This window comes from Alosa alosa, chromosome 19 (assembly GCF_017589495.1).
Source record: "Alosa alosa isolate M-15738 ecotype Scorff River chromosome 19, AALO_Geno_1.1, whole genome shotgun sequence".
Taxonomy (NCBI): domain Eukaryota; kingdom Metazoa; phylum Chordata; class Actinopteri; order Clupeiformes; family Clupeidae; genus Alosa; species Alosa alosa.
The window spans coordinates 8,780,118-8,793,227 of NC_063207.1; the positions used below are offsets into that span (position 1 = coordinate 8,780,118).

The 13,110-nt window shown below is 43.7% G+C and overlaps 1 protein-coding gene across 1 annotated transcript in view; it reads left to right on the forward strand.

The window, feature by feature from the left end:
• The window catches only part of dnaaf9 (dynein axonemal assembly factor 9), a 34,325-nt gene that overhangs the window by 10,276 nt on the left and 10,939 nt on the right, over positions 1–13,110 (forward strand). Inside the window, exons 13-30 of the mRNA XM_048227373.1 lie at positions 78–114; positions 402–486; positions 1,325–1,401; positions 2,021–2,065; positions 2,297–2,342; positions 2,603–2,714; positions 3,913–3,983; positions 4,096–4,146; positions 4,300–4,390; positions 4,666–4,769; positions 5,016–5,162; positions 8,115–8,200; positions 8,821–8,922; positions 9,140–9,260; positions 9,726–9,814; positions 9,916–10,041; positions 11,451–11,576; positions 12,210–12,247. Coding sequence (XP_048083330.1) covers positions 78–114; positions 402–486; positions 1,325–1,401; positions 2,021–2,065; positions 2,297–2,342; positions 2,603–2,714; positions 3,913–3,983; positions 4,096–4,146; positions 4,300–4,390; positions 4,666–4,769; positions 5,016–5,162; positions 8,115–8,200; positions 8,821–8,922; positions 9,140–9,260; positions 9,726–9,814; positions 9,916–10,041; positions 11,451–11,576; positions 12,210–12,247 — 1,554 coding nt within the window. The remainder of the gene's footprint in view (positions 1–77; positions 115–401; positions 487–1,324; positions 1,402–2,020; positions 2,066–2,296; positions 2,343–2,602; positions 2,715–3,912; positions 3,984–4,095; positions 4,147–4,299; positions 4,391–4,665; positions 4,770–5,015; positions 5,163–8,114; positions 8,201–8,820; positions 8,923–9,139; positions 9,261–9,725; positions 9,815–9,915; positions 10,042–11,450; positions 11,577–12,209; positions 12,248–13,110) is intronic.

Genomic DNA, 13,110 nt, shown 5'->3' on the forward strand with positions numbered 1-13,110 from the left:
GTGGGACTGTGTGTGTGTGTGTGTGTGTGTGTTCCACAGCTCTGTGAGTCTTACTCCTTCCTCTCTCTCTATCACAGGAAATGACAACGTTCAGCAGAAGAACACAGACCTGCTGTGAGTGTACATAAGTGATAGCTCAGTGCGTTCTGTTTCAACACACACTCTCTGTATCTTCACTCCATGTGGAATGCTGTCGGGAAGAAAGCCCTGTGTTCTTTTTTATTTTTTAAGATTGAAGTGTTTTTGTAAGGGAGGGGGTATTGATCTGAGCGCCTTCTGTAACTGACTTGTGGCTATGTTCTTTTATTGTTTTAAACTTGACATATCTGACAGGGAACATAAAGGATGTTTTGTTCTGTTCTATTCTTAAAGTGTGTGTGTGTGTGTGTGTCTTTCCTCAGGCTGCTCTCTCAGATCTATGCTGCTGCTGTTCAAGGGGTTTTCTCTGGCATCAAGTGTTTCTCCTACAACTCCAGCATCAGTAAGGTGCGGCCCACTCCCCTCTCCACAGCACTCTCCAGTAGCGCTGAACTGAACCATTAATTGCATTTGCGATAATATCGTGATGTGATCAAACATGATTTTCTAAACGCAAAGACAGCGATTACTCTCTGATCACACACTGGCCGCAGCACGTGCAAAATGCACGCGCGACTACTTGCCTTCTTTAAAGTGCAGTAGAGAGAGCTATTTTGGTTAAAAAAAACCCCTCTTCATTACCTTTTGCTGGATAATTGCCATGTCCCTGGTTCCTAGTTTCTTTCTCCTACTCCCGTGTGCTGCAACTCTCGCTGGTAACTTGTTGTTAACTTTTCCAGCTGACTTTTACAACTTCACGACTGTTTAGGCTACACGGCCATTCGCTGCAACTCTCTCTGGTAACTTTTATCCAACTGACTATTGGCTGTAGAGGACAGTGATAAGAGGGTGCATTTAAGATATCCGACGGGGTTGGCGGCGCAAACATTTCATGTCACAGTTAATATGCGAGTAGTTGACAAACAGCAGCAAGCCACAACAATCCAGCTGTGTTCTAACATTTAGCTTACCAGCTAAGATTCTGACATGCATGCTGCTAACTGCTGATAACGTTGTTAAAGAGTTAAAAAAAAAAATCGCATATTAAAGAGTTAAAAACAAAATTGCAATTCAGTTATTTTCCAAAATCGCTCAGCCCTACTTTCCAGTCAACCATCCTAGACACATGGTACACACCTCTTCACTGAAATACATTTGCTTTTTCTCTGTTTTTGATGGTGTGTCTGTTTGTGGGTGTGGTTGGGTGTGTATGTGTTGACATTGTGCTTTTGTTTGGCTTTTTCAGGCAAAGGATGTTGCAGAGCAGACATTTCAGCGTAATTTGGACTCCCTCGGTTTAACCCAGTATAGGAATGCTCTAAGGTGACCGACACACACACACACACACACACACACACACACACACACACACTACACACACACACACACACTGGCTATGAAATTGTTATATCAAATACACACACACACACTGGCTATATATTAAATTGTTATATCAAACAACACACACACACACACACACACACACACACACACACACACACACACTGGCTATGAAATTGTTATATCAAATACACACACACACACTGGCTATATATTAAATTGTTATATCAAACACACACACACACACACACACACACACTGGCTATGAAATTGTTATATCAAATACACACACACACACTGGCTATATATTAAATTGTTATATCAAACACACACACACACACACACACACACACACACTGGCTATGAAATTGTTATATCAAATACACACACACACACTGGCTATATATTAAATTGTTATATCAAACACACACACACGCACACTCACACTCACACTCACACACACACTCACTCACACTCACTCACACTCACACTGGCTATATTAAACTGTTATATCAAACAAATGTTTGTATCCCTTTGTTTATTGTTTTATCTCGTGAAATGGGTCATCTGAAGTTTAGTGTCTGTCTGTGCTCTGTTTTAGGTCGAAGGCCGTGTTTAGCATTCAGGCTGTGAATAATGAGGGAAGGTGGGTTGATCTAGGACACAAACACACACACACACAAATAGCAACATACTCTGCAATCTCTCTCTCTCTCACACACACACACACACACACACACACACACACACAGAAGCAAAGCAATGCACTCTGCAATATTTCTCTCTCTCTCTCTCTGTTTCTCTATCTCTCTCTGTCTCACATACACACACACACACAATCACACACATCCATAACTGCACTGTTTGTGTCTTGTAGGGTGGTGCCCTTGAGTCAACCAGAGAGCCGCTTCCTGGTGAAAACTGTAAGTGAATCTCATTTGGGCCTATTTGTGTCTTTGCGATTCCCAAGGTCCTAAGGTCACTGCATGAGTTGTATGTCTTAGTCACTTAAATGAACCCATGCTGATTATATAGAGCTCATGCTGTCCCAGAGAGTGTGTGTAATCGTAAGGAATCCTGTTGATGAGTCCACCCTAAGGGTGGAGAGAGGTTACAGAACAGCTGTGGGTGGTGGTTGGTATTGTTTGGGACTGACGGGGTGGCGCTGTTACTCCTCCTGCAGGCGTCCATGTCGGTGTATGACATCCCCGATCTCCAGCGTGCAGGAACTGAACTGGGCTCTGTCATCTTCTCCGAGTCCTTCCTAGAGTCCAGCATTTACATCCAGGACAAAGGTGGCGTGTGTGTGTGTGTGTCTGTGTGTTTGTGTTTGTGTATTGGTGATGTTTGCTTGTTTGTGTCCCGATATAATAAACTTTATTGAATGAAAATGCCAAAAAGCTGTGCGTGGGTCAGGGCCGTGGGAAGTGAGTTTTGGTTGGGGGTGCTGTAGTCGGGGGGGGGGGGGGGTGCTAGTTTGCCAGGAAAAATAGGCTTTATTGAAATGGTAAAAAAGTTATTGTATTTTATTTAAACGCCTTTCTCTGTTAATGGACAACAGCATACTGGCACAGCACAGGCATACATCACTGTCAAGAACATTATGGCTAACCACAGATTGATACTAACAAACAAAGTAACCGTCTGCTATCTGACGCTACACTAGTAAGGTAACAAAGTTGCTGTAGCCTTGCACCGAAATCGACGGTGACACGTGAAATATAAAACTGTTGAACACCAACATTAATAAAACCTAATAATTGTTGACGCTTCTGACATGGGTGTCAAAACAGGCTAAAGACCCTATCGCACAGCATATTAGACAGAACACATAACTCAAAACATATGCAACATAGGCCTACACAACGCAATCTTCATAGGCTAGCCTACATTAAATTGATCCACATATCACAAATATAGCCTACAACAAATGCTAACATCATAAACGCACAGTGTAGCCTTTCACCTACACTTTCAAAAAGAAGAGAAAGAACGCTCTGAGGAGGCCACTGAAACAGGCACACAAAGACACAGATGAATAAGTTCATGTACCTCACTGAAGAGAGCTCTTGTTTGTGGATGGAGCTTACTCAATATCCATGCCACCTTTCACCGTGGTGCACCGAAACTCCCCGATAACACTATGCATCATTTTAAGCTGAAGATTTTCACGGTAATATTCAGCTACTTAATATGGCATATTGTCGTACCATAAAGCTAGCGTCAGGATATCTCCCTCAGGTTTGTTTTGTTAATTTGTTTAGTTTTTGTTTAGATCTCCCAGGTCTAATGTAACATTTTTTAGTGCATAATAGAATAATAGACAGGGGGACGGAGAGCTTCTTTTTTTTTTTCTGATCGTGAGTGTATGACACATAAATACGCGTGCTTTCCTGCAGGGGGTGCTGCCGCACCCCCAGCACCCCCACTTCCCACGGCTATGGCGTGGGTGTGGGTGTGTATGTAATGTGTTGTACCTCCTGTATCCTGCAGATGGCGCCATGTCCTCAGACAGCTGCTTCACCATCCTCACCTCCTCAGTGCCACGATATGTCTCCTGGCTGGTACGCCTCCATTTTAGACTCCCTCTCTCTCCCTCCTGTTTTGTGGATGGCCACTCATTTTTCTGAGCAAATATTTTGTAGACTAAATGTGTGCGTGTGTAATATTTCACAGGTGGATGACAGTGATGTGAAACTCTCTGAGCACGCCCAGCAGTTGCTGAAGGTACGAGTTGACTACCACTGTGCTAATACTCTACACACAATCTGATACACCATGCATTCAGTAGCGTTTGCACACATTTCTTACTCATCCATAAAGTCGTTAACAAAAACACTGTGTGTGTGTGTGTGTGTGTGTGTGTGTGTGTGGGTGTAGGCTGAGGAAGGAACATGTTTGGGGACCCTCCTGGCTGTTGGAGACTCAGCCCAGGTGTTTTCCTCTAGCCCACTCTGCACACCTGAAGAAGGTAAGACCTTCTCTTTTTTTCTTTCTGTCTGTCTCTCTCCCTCTTCCTTTCTCTCTCTCTCTCCCTCTCTCTCTCTTGCTTTCTCTTCCTCTCTCTCTCCCTCTCTCTCTTTCTCTCTCTCTCTCTCCCTCTCTCTCTCTTTCTCTCTCTCTTTCTCTCTCTCTCTCTATTGGCCAACCCTCTCATGTCTGTTTGTTCTGTCTCCTTTTTTTACTAGAGACTTATGGTTAAACCTCTCTTTCTTGTGTGTGTGCATGTGTGTGTGTGTGCTGCAGGTAAACTGGTGTTTTTCTCAGAGGGGTTGCTGTTTGTCCATCCCCAGTACGGTGCGGTCACTCTCTCCAAGAACCACATCAAAGGCGTCAAGCTGTATGACGGGGTACAGACACCTCTGCACACACTCCTCTCACCACCGCACCGGTCATTTCAAAGCTTCCTTTCATTGATTTACAGAGCACTCTGTCATTTCCTGTAGGATGACATTGATCATGGCTGTCAGTGTGTGTATGTGTGTGTGTGTGTGAGTGTATGTATGCTGTGATTGTTGATTGTGATGAATAAGACCTGTGTGTGTGTGTGTGTGTGTGTGTGTGTGTGTGTGTCTGTCTGTCTGTCTGTCTCGTAGGACTCTCTGTCAAAGCTGTCAGTGCTGTATGTGGAGTACGAGAGTTCTCTGCTCCCACACCTCCCCTTCCACCTGCAAAGCAAAGACCACTGCCTGGGCCTGGCCTTAACACACAGCACCAAGAGCTACAGAAGCCTGTACTCACAAGTAAGCACACACACACACACACACACACACACACACACACACACACACACACACACACACACACACATACACACACACACACACACACACACACATAAGCAGTCACTGGAGGGGTCAGTATATACTCTATCAGAGCCTCTACTCATAGGTGAACTCACATAAACATTTCACACCAACACACACACACACACACGCGCGCCAGGGATGGAAATTAAATATTTTTTCCACATGCCACTGTGGCTGGTGGATTCCAAAATCTACCAGCCACTTAACTTTTTTACCAGCCACAAGAGAAATGGCATGAAAATGTGATATCATGATTATAGTAGCCTAGGCTACTTAAAATGATCACGGTTATCGGCATTATTGCAATACGACTAAAATGTGCTGAATTTTGCCCTAAACCTACAAGCACAGTAGCAACAAAGCTAAAAGCCAACATAACCACAATAATATGCCATATGTCATGTCATAAAAGTGGTGTGGCTCCTTTAAGACTCCGTTTGTGTGAGTTCTGGAGCATCCTATAATCGACTCTCCAACTTGATCTAACTATACTGTACATCATCTGATTTAAATATTTAAAGGCTATATTTAACATTTAGTATTTATTTTCTGTTTGGCCTATGAAATCATGCACTGAACAATAAATTCACAGCTTTTAATATTTACAGTTATCTAGGCGATATTGTTAACATTTATTTTGTATTTGGCCGTATCGTGTATTACAACAGTCCAAAGTTAGAGACCTCGTAGACATTTGCTTTAATTTCAAAACCGGATTACTCTGGAACGGCTAATTGAATAACGGAATGCTTTACACCAGGGGTCCAAATCCGGCCCACGTCCGGCCCGCGACGTATGTCAAAATAATAATGTAATTCGGCCCTATTTTTAATTGCGACAAACAACGATACTGATTAAAATAGACGATAGATCCAAGTACGGTGACAAATCTCATTTGTAGCCTACTCTGCTCTACAATGTGCTAGACATCCAGAGCTTGATTCAAACCCAAAATCGCTGCGCAAAGTTTTCAGGAAATACTTGTATTACACGCGAGAAACACAAAGACGTGCATTTGTAATGACGTGGAAGCGATGCAGGCCATAGTTTTGCACAAATTGAAGCAGAAATAGGCCTACACCTAATGTTGAAAAACGTTCACGTGTGATGAAGTCTTAGGTAGGCTATGTTATTCACCTATTCTGATTCTGAAGGAGAATATCCTTTTGGAGATTATGATCGATCGTCTATTGACAGTGATAGTCACAGTGCGCCTGTGAATGGAGGTGCGTCTTTTTGTGTATCGTGACGGTGTCCACTAACCATACCATGCTTATTTCGACCCTCTGCCCAACATAGCTTGGAGGTTGCAGTGGTAATCGTGATGAAAGTGTCCGTAATGGACGTGGTACAGACAGCAGGGCTAGTAGAAACGAACTATGCAAACTTCTGGGTACTCAGATGACCCGCGATAGGAACTGATTTGACCAGAATACTTTATTGTAGGCCTTGTGGTTTAGTAATACATCACTAAACCATATACATCTTAGGTGTTGGTATTAAGGTGTTTTCCTGTTAATTTGTTATGTGGGTAATATGAAAAAAAGGAAAGTAAACCTGCTCAAATATGTTCATCCAGTATTTACTGAAAGGTGCATCATTTGAGGTGCTTGCCATCCAGTGATGGGTACATTTACCCCCTTCATAAACTTTTGTTTATACTCAAAGATTTTTACATTTACAGTAGGACTTCATCTCTGACCACTTTCAAGCCATGGCCTTTTGAAATTTTGATATAAAAATCCAATGGTGTTGCTTTCTTAACCCTGACGCCTAGTTTGGCAGGTTTAGAAAAGTTATGAGAGGAAAATATTTTTATTTGGTGTGAAACACACACATACCCGTTTTTATGATTTTTGTTTGTTTTATAATTTGTATTAATATTTATTTTATCATTATTTTATTTATAAGCTAAGGTTGCTAGCACAGGTGTCTAAAACTAGATAAAAACACTTGCACTTTCTGTTTGCAGTTTTGTGTGGTATTTGAAAAAAAGAACATTGCATTTTCAGAAATAGCCGGCCCTCCAATCAGATGACGTTGGCAGAAGTGGTCCCCAGCTCATTTGAGTTTGAGACCCCTGCTTTACACCTATGTGTTCGGTAAATTCTGCTGTTTATTCTGATATGTAGGCTAATCTCTTGAATGAAAAGTTTGTGGGATATTCCACCACGACGAATGGGTGTGGAGATGTCCGCCTGTTTGCCTCATAGGTCTAAATAGTAGCATCATCTTGTTTTCCGTTAAGGTGTCGCGGGCCGGATTAAAATAGCTACGGGCCACTTCAAAAGACATATTTGCGTGAGAATATTAGTCTGTTTAGATACAACGCAGATCCACAGATCTCACTAGATTTGTTTATGCAGTCATCCTGAAATAAGCTAGCAGTGGCACATGAGAGCATAGCGACAGTTTCTTAATGGTAATGGCAAAAAGTGAAGCACTGCACCAGTGACTATAGGCTATGCTGGGCTGTGCTGGGCTGTGCTGCAGGTGGCGGCTCACTGGTAGTTGTTGAACTTCAAATCAGCGCGATTTACGGCTGGTAGCCTAACGTTACATGATCCCTACAGACACTTTCTTATTTTTAACCGTCAATAACTATGAAAATTAGATCGGATCTGACTATTTGTGGTAGCCTATGCTAGCTCTATTTATCTACCCGCCACAGTGGCTGGTAAGTTGACCAAATTCACCCGCCAGCGCACAAAACTACCCGCATTTGGCGGGGGGCGGGTGGCCAATTTCCATCCCTGACGCGCGCGTGCGCACACACACATGCACACATTGTCAGAGCCATGGCTCACTGAGAGCGACAGGGGTGATTGCATCCACACACTCACACTTCCTGGCCCAAGTGTAATGGTGTGTGATATGTTGTTACAGGTCCTTCAGGTGTGGCATGGGCCAGACTCAACCTTCAGCCTGCAGATGGTGGACGCAGGTCAACTTAGTGGGGAGCAAATGAGCATGTAAGACACACACACACACACACACACACACACACACACAATGGCATGGGGATTTCACTCAAGGGGAAATAGCAGACAGCAAGGTTATTTCAGTTAACAGATCCCACTGTCAGACTGCCAGTGTTTGCCCCCATATGAGGGTATTTCCCCATAGTGGCATTTCTGAAAATGATTTTCACACATGCAGGCACACACACAAGGACACACACAACACACACACACAAACTCACACTCACATTCCCCCTCATACTCCTACAAACACTCTCTCTCACACACACACACACACACACACACACACACACACACACACACACACACACACACACACACACACACACACACACACACAGAGCCATTAAGGTGTGTGACAGGATGATGGAAGTCCCCGGTGTGTCCTGCAGCAGATGTTGACCCAGTTGCACGCTGGAGCCTTAAGCTCTCCCGGCAGCCTCTTTTCCTTCCTGTCTCAGATGTGGCTGCCCGCCCGCGTCAAAGTCTGCCTGGGAGCAGCAACAAGCAGCTCTCTGATCTCCCAACCTGCCCTCACACAGATGGTGTGTGTGTATGGGTGTTTGTGTGTGTGTGTGGGTGGGTGTTTGTGTGTGATCTTCTCCTCACAGGTACTCCAGATTGCAGATATTCAATGAGGGTCCCAGTTCATCTGCACTCAAACAGAGAGTAGTGCTTAAGACGGCATACCCCGATCTCCCTGAGCTTGATAGGTAAGCACACTCGCATGTGCCAGAACACACACACACACACACACACTTATAAATAAACAAAGAAAGATGAACAAACACATACATATACACAGACACACACTCACACAAAATGTAGACATACACTAAAATACAAATTGCTGATGAAAGGCTGATGAATATTGTGTGTGTTGTTCTGGGTACTGAAAGATGATCATGTGAGTGTGTTTTTGCCCTGCAGGTTCCGGCAGCATTTTGCCCTATGCAGCAGTGTGTGTGATGAACCTGTAAACATTGATCACTTGGAGGCGCTGTTCCCCAACACACACATCAGTGCAAGTCTGCCTGAGAACAAACCCAAGGTCAACACACACGAGCGCAAGCACAATCACACACACATAAATGTGAACCAACAGACACACAACACACACACACACACACACACACACACACACACACACACACACACACACACACACACACCATGTCTGAGTGGGACTCAGGTACAAGGTTAACACAAGTACAAGGTTAGCACAAAAACACAACACAACAAGTTTGCCCAGCTACAAAATTAGTACATAAGAAACACGTCTCAACGAGAGGCTGTCGGAGTGCAAACAACAACAACAACAACAAACAGCATGGTTCACTTTGTCCTTTACACTGTCCTTGCAAGTGGAAGTATGTATAGATGTACCTCATTTGCAGTACTGTATGTCTATTTTCTTCTGGGTGTATGTGTTTGTCTGGGTGTTTATGTGTGTATACGTGTCTGTGTGTGTATACGTGTCTGTGCGTGTGTGTGTGTGTGTGTGTGCTGGGAACAGGTGGTGGTCTCTGTGATCACTGGGCTGCCAGGAAGCCATAAGGAGAGCTTGTGTGATTTCCTGCTCAGCCTCAATCAGGAGTCTAAGAGGTGAGTTGGACTCGGCTCCACTTCCACAGTCTCACTATTATGTGATGTATTATTTTAATTGGTTGTGAGGTGTGTGAGCTGATCTGTTGATTGGTTGGCAGGTGGATGATGTACCGCCCCTCTCCAGACGCTATTGGCTTCAGTGCCTCTCACCTGCAACAGTTCCTCAGCAAAGTGGTCGAGAACCAGAAGCAACCAGAACAGAGAGTTCTGCTGACGACCCCAGGGTAAGGATGAATATGTGTGTATCATGGACCATGATGTACATACAAACACACTTATGTACTCATACCCTTTTGATGTATCTCTTTTGTGTAAACCTTTAGGCAGGGATCACACTGGCCAGCGGCAAATGGCAGCGGCAAGCGTAACGCAACACTCAGACCATAATAAGTTCTATCTCGTTCCTAAGCAACAAAAATGGTTTGCCTAAATTGACAATTGAATACGCTCGCGTTGCGCTTTGAAAGTTGAACCAAGTTCAGGGCTCAGCTAGCCTGACAAGCCAGACCCACATTAAAATGTAGGGTCTGGGCACTCACCGTTCGCAGTGCTCAGTCCGAGGGGCAGGATAATCAGTTGTCTTTCAAATTCCCTCTGCACGCAATAGGAGTCCCATGCGTTTCCCACCAGCTGAGCTAGTTGGCTAGTTCAAACGTTTGCCAACTTAATAAAAGCTGATATTCGTGTCACACTGTTCGCCAGCAGCCATCTTTCTGCCATCATTATGTTAAGCCCACCTAACGACTCTATACACGATTTCATTGGCCTGATTAAGTTTCGATTTCTGGAGCTCACAAGCCAACGGAGAGTTGCTAGACTAGCCCTGGCAGCAAATGTACAGTAATTTGCTGCCGCTAGGGGCGCGTCTAGATTTCTAGGCTAGCGCTCAGCTTGTTCAACGCTAGCATTACGCCAGCGCTACCACCGTTCCGCTAGCGAACCATAGAGAACAACAGGAAACCTGCCGCTTGCCGCTGGTCAGGGTGATCCCCGCTTTAGTGATAGTAGTTTCAGTCATATTTTGTAAAATCAGTATATGCAAATGAAACAGAGCCCGTCAACTCATCCCACTCATCCCAAATATGCCATTTTATGCCTTGCCTGCCACTGTGAAGGGAACTGTATACCCATTGGCAGTATAACAGTGGTCCTCACAAGCATACAGGTTCAACCAGCGATCGAGGTGGCAGCAGGTTATGTAAAGAAACAGAAAAGATTTTGTATGTCCATGGCGGAACATATAAGGAACGGTGGTGTTTCGAGTTGTGTTTGCTGTCTTAGGGCCGTCTGCTCAAGGACGTCTGGTGGTGTTTCGAGTTGTGTTTGCTGTCTTAGGGCCGTCTGCTCAAGGACGTCTGGTGGTGTTTTGTCTTTGTTAGTGTTTTGAGAGAAACACTCAATACACTTCTAAATGAATTCTGAGCCTTCAGACCAGTTGACATTTCAGTTGTTCAGCCAAGTGCTCTTCTCACAAACAGACACCACAGAAATAAGAAATGTTTTATAGATATGTCTTGGGCACTAAATTCTTTGTGTGTGTGTGTGTGTACTGTATATGTGTGTGTGTGTGTGTATGCGTGCGTGCGTGTGTGTGTGTATGTGTGTGTGTGTGTGTGTGTGTGTGTGTGTGTAGGTACACAGACGTACTGGAGGTGGTGCAGTGTATTGTGTCTCACCCTGACCCTGTGGTGAGGTCAAGTGTGAGGGTGGGGGCAGTGACTGCCTGTGTGAGTCCTCTCAGCTCTTACATGGAGCACAGGTACTGTAGGCTTGTCCTAATGACATATTTTGTAAAAACAAAATAGTTGATAATAAGACTGAACTTTAGTGTTTTAATGTGTACAATTACATAATAAATACATATTGTTCAAATGTATATTTTTATCTGATTGCTAGCCCAGTTTCATCAAATAACTGAATGATAAATAATAAATAATAAATCAAGCAAATTACATGAAAATGTGTGTCTTGCCTAGATTGGATCACAGGATAGACTGGATATACAGTATATATATATATATATATATATATATATATATAATAAACTGGATGTATAGATTCTTACTGTTGCTGCAGTATTTTGTACTGGTAGATCTCTGGTCCTGAGCTCTGATTTCATTCAGTTGTATCCCAAATTTATGCAGTGGACTCATAAGGTCTGTTTACATTCATGCTTACGCTAAAGAGTTAGTCATTCTCAGTGTACGATTATGTTTGAGAAATAAGAAGCACATAAAAAGAATTTTCCATATTTTTGTGACAAATCAGGATCAAGTACTGAAGTAGCTATACAGAAGCCCCCCTGCTCATGGTCTTGCTGTGGCCTTGTGAGCGTCTGAGTCAAGTGTGTGTGTGAGTCAGGCTTATCTGTCTGTGTCTCCTTCCTCAATAGGTTTTTCTTCCCCAAACTGCTGGAGCAGTGCAGTCAAGGTCAGTGGCTCACTTATTTTTGTCAGTGTGTGTGTAGGTGTGTACAAGTATATAATGTTTGTCATCTGTTCTGATTTGGGCATGGTGTATTTATTTACCGGTAGACTTAACTGAAAACTGTGTGTGTGTGTGCGTGCCGGTGTGCACATGCCCGTGTGTGTCATTTCAAGGAGGTTGGGCTGCATCGATTTGGCTGAGGCCATCTTCAGCCCGCTGAAGGCACATTCATTCACACAAAAAGAATCAGGCATCTCAAAGCGCACAGAAAGTCATTTGAAGGTCACTTCAGAGTACTCCAAGTACACTTACCTTCGAGAGTCCCTGTTTGAACCCAATTCAGTCTAGAAAAAAAGCACTGCCCTGTAGGAAGGCATTACGCATTAAAGAGAGTAGTCTTTAATGGACAGTGGAATGGACAGTGGGAACAGTGAGCTGATGTTGCGATTATGGAGCAAGAGAGCAACGTGGTGCAGCACTGGTGGATTTATATGGCTGTAAATCTGCTCAAAAACACTGAGAGATTCCTGCTCGACGCTGCCAAGTCACACAGACAGACACACACACACACACACACACACACACACACACACACACAGGCCTGCAGCAGATAACTAAATACACGCGTCGCCTCCAAAAAGGACATTCAGGCACCATCAATTACACTAATCTAATTAACGTGAATCAGATTGATATTACTGTTAGATCAACATGAAAAGGCTCTGCTTCTCCCATTGATTAACATGATCAATTAAATAGGATTTTGTTTATTGCAGGCGTAGGTACTTAGACTCTCTCACTCCCAATAATTTCGCTGACTTGCAGTAATAATTATTACCCTAGTCTGTGCCACTGGCAATTACAGG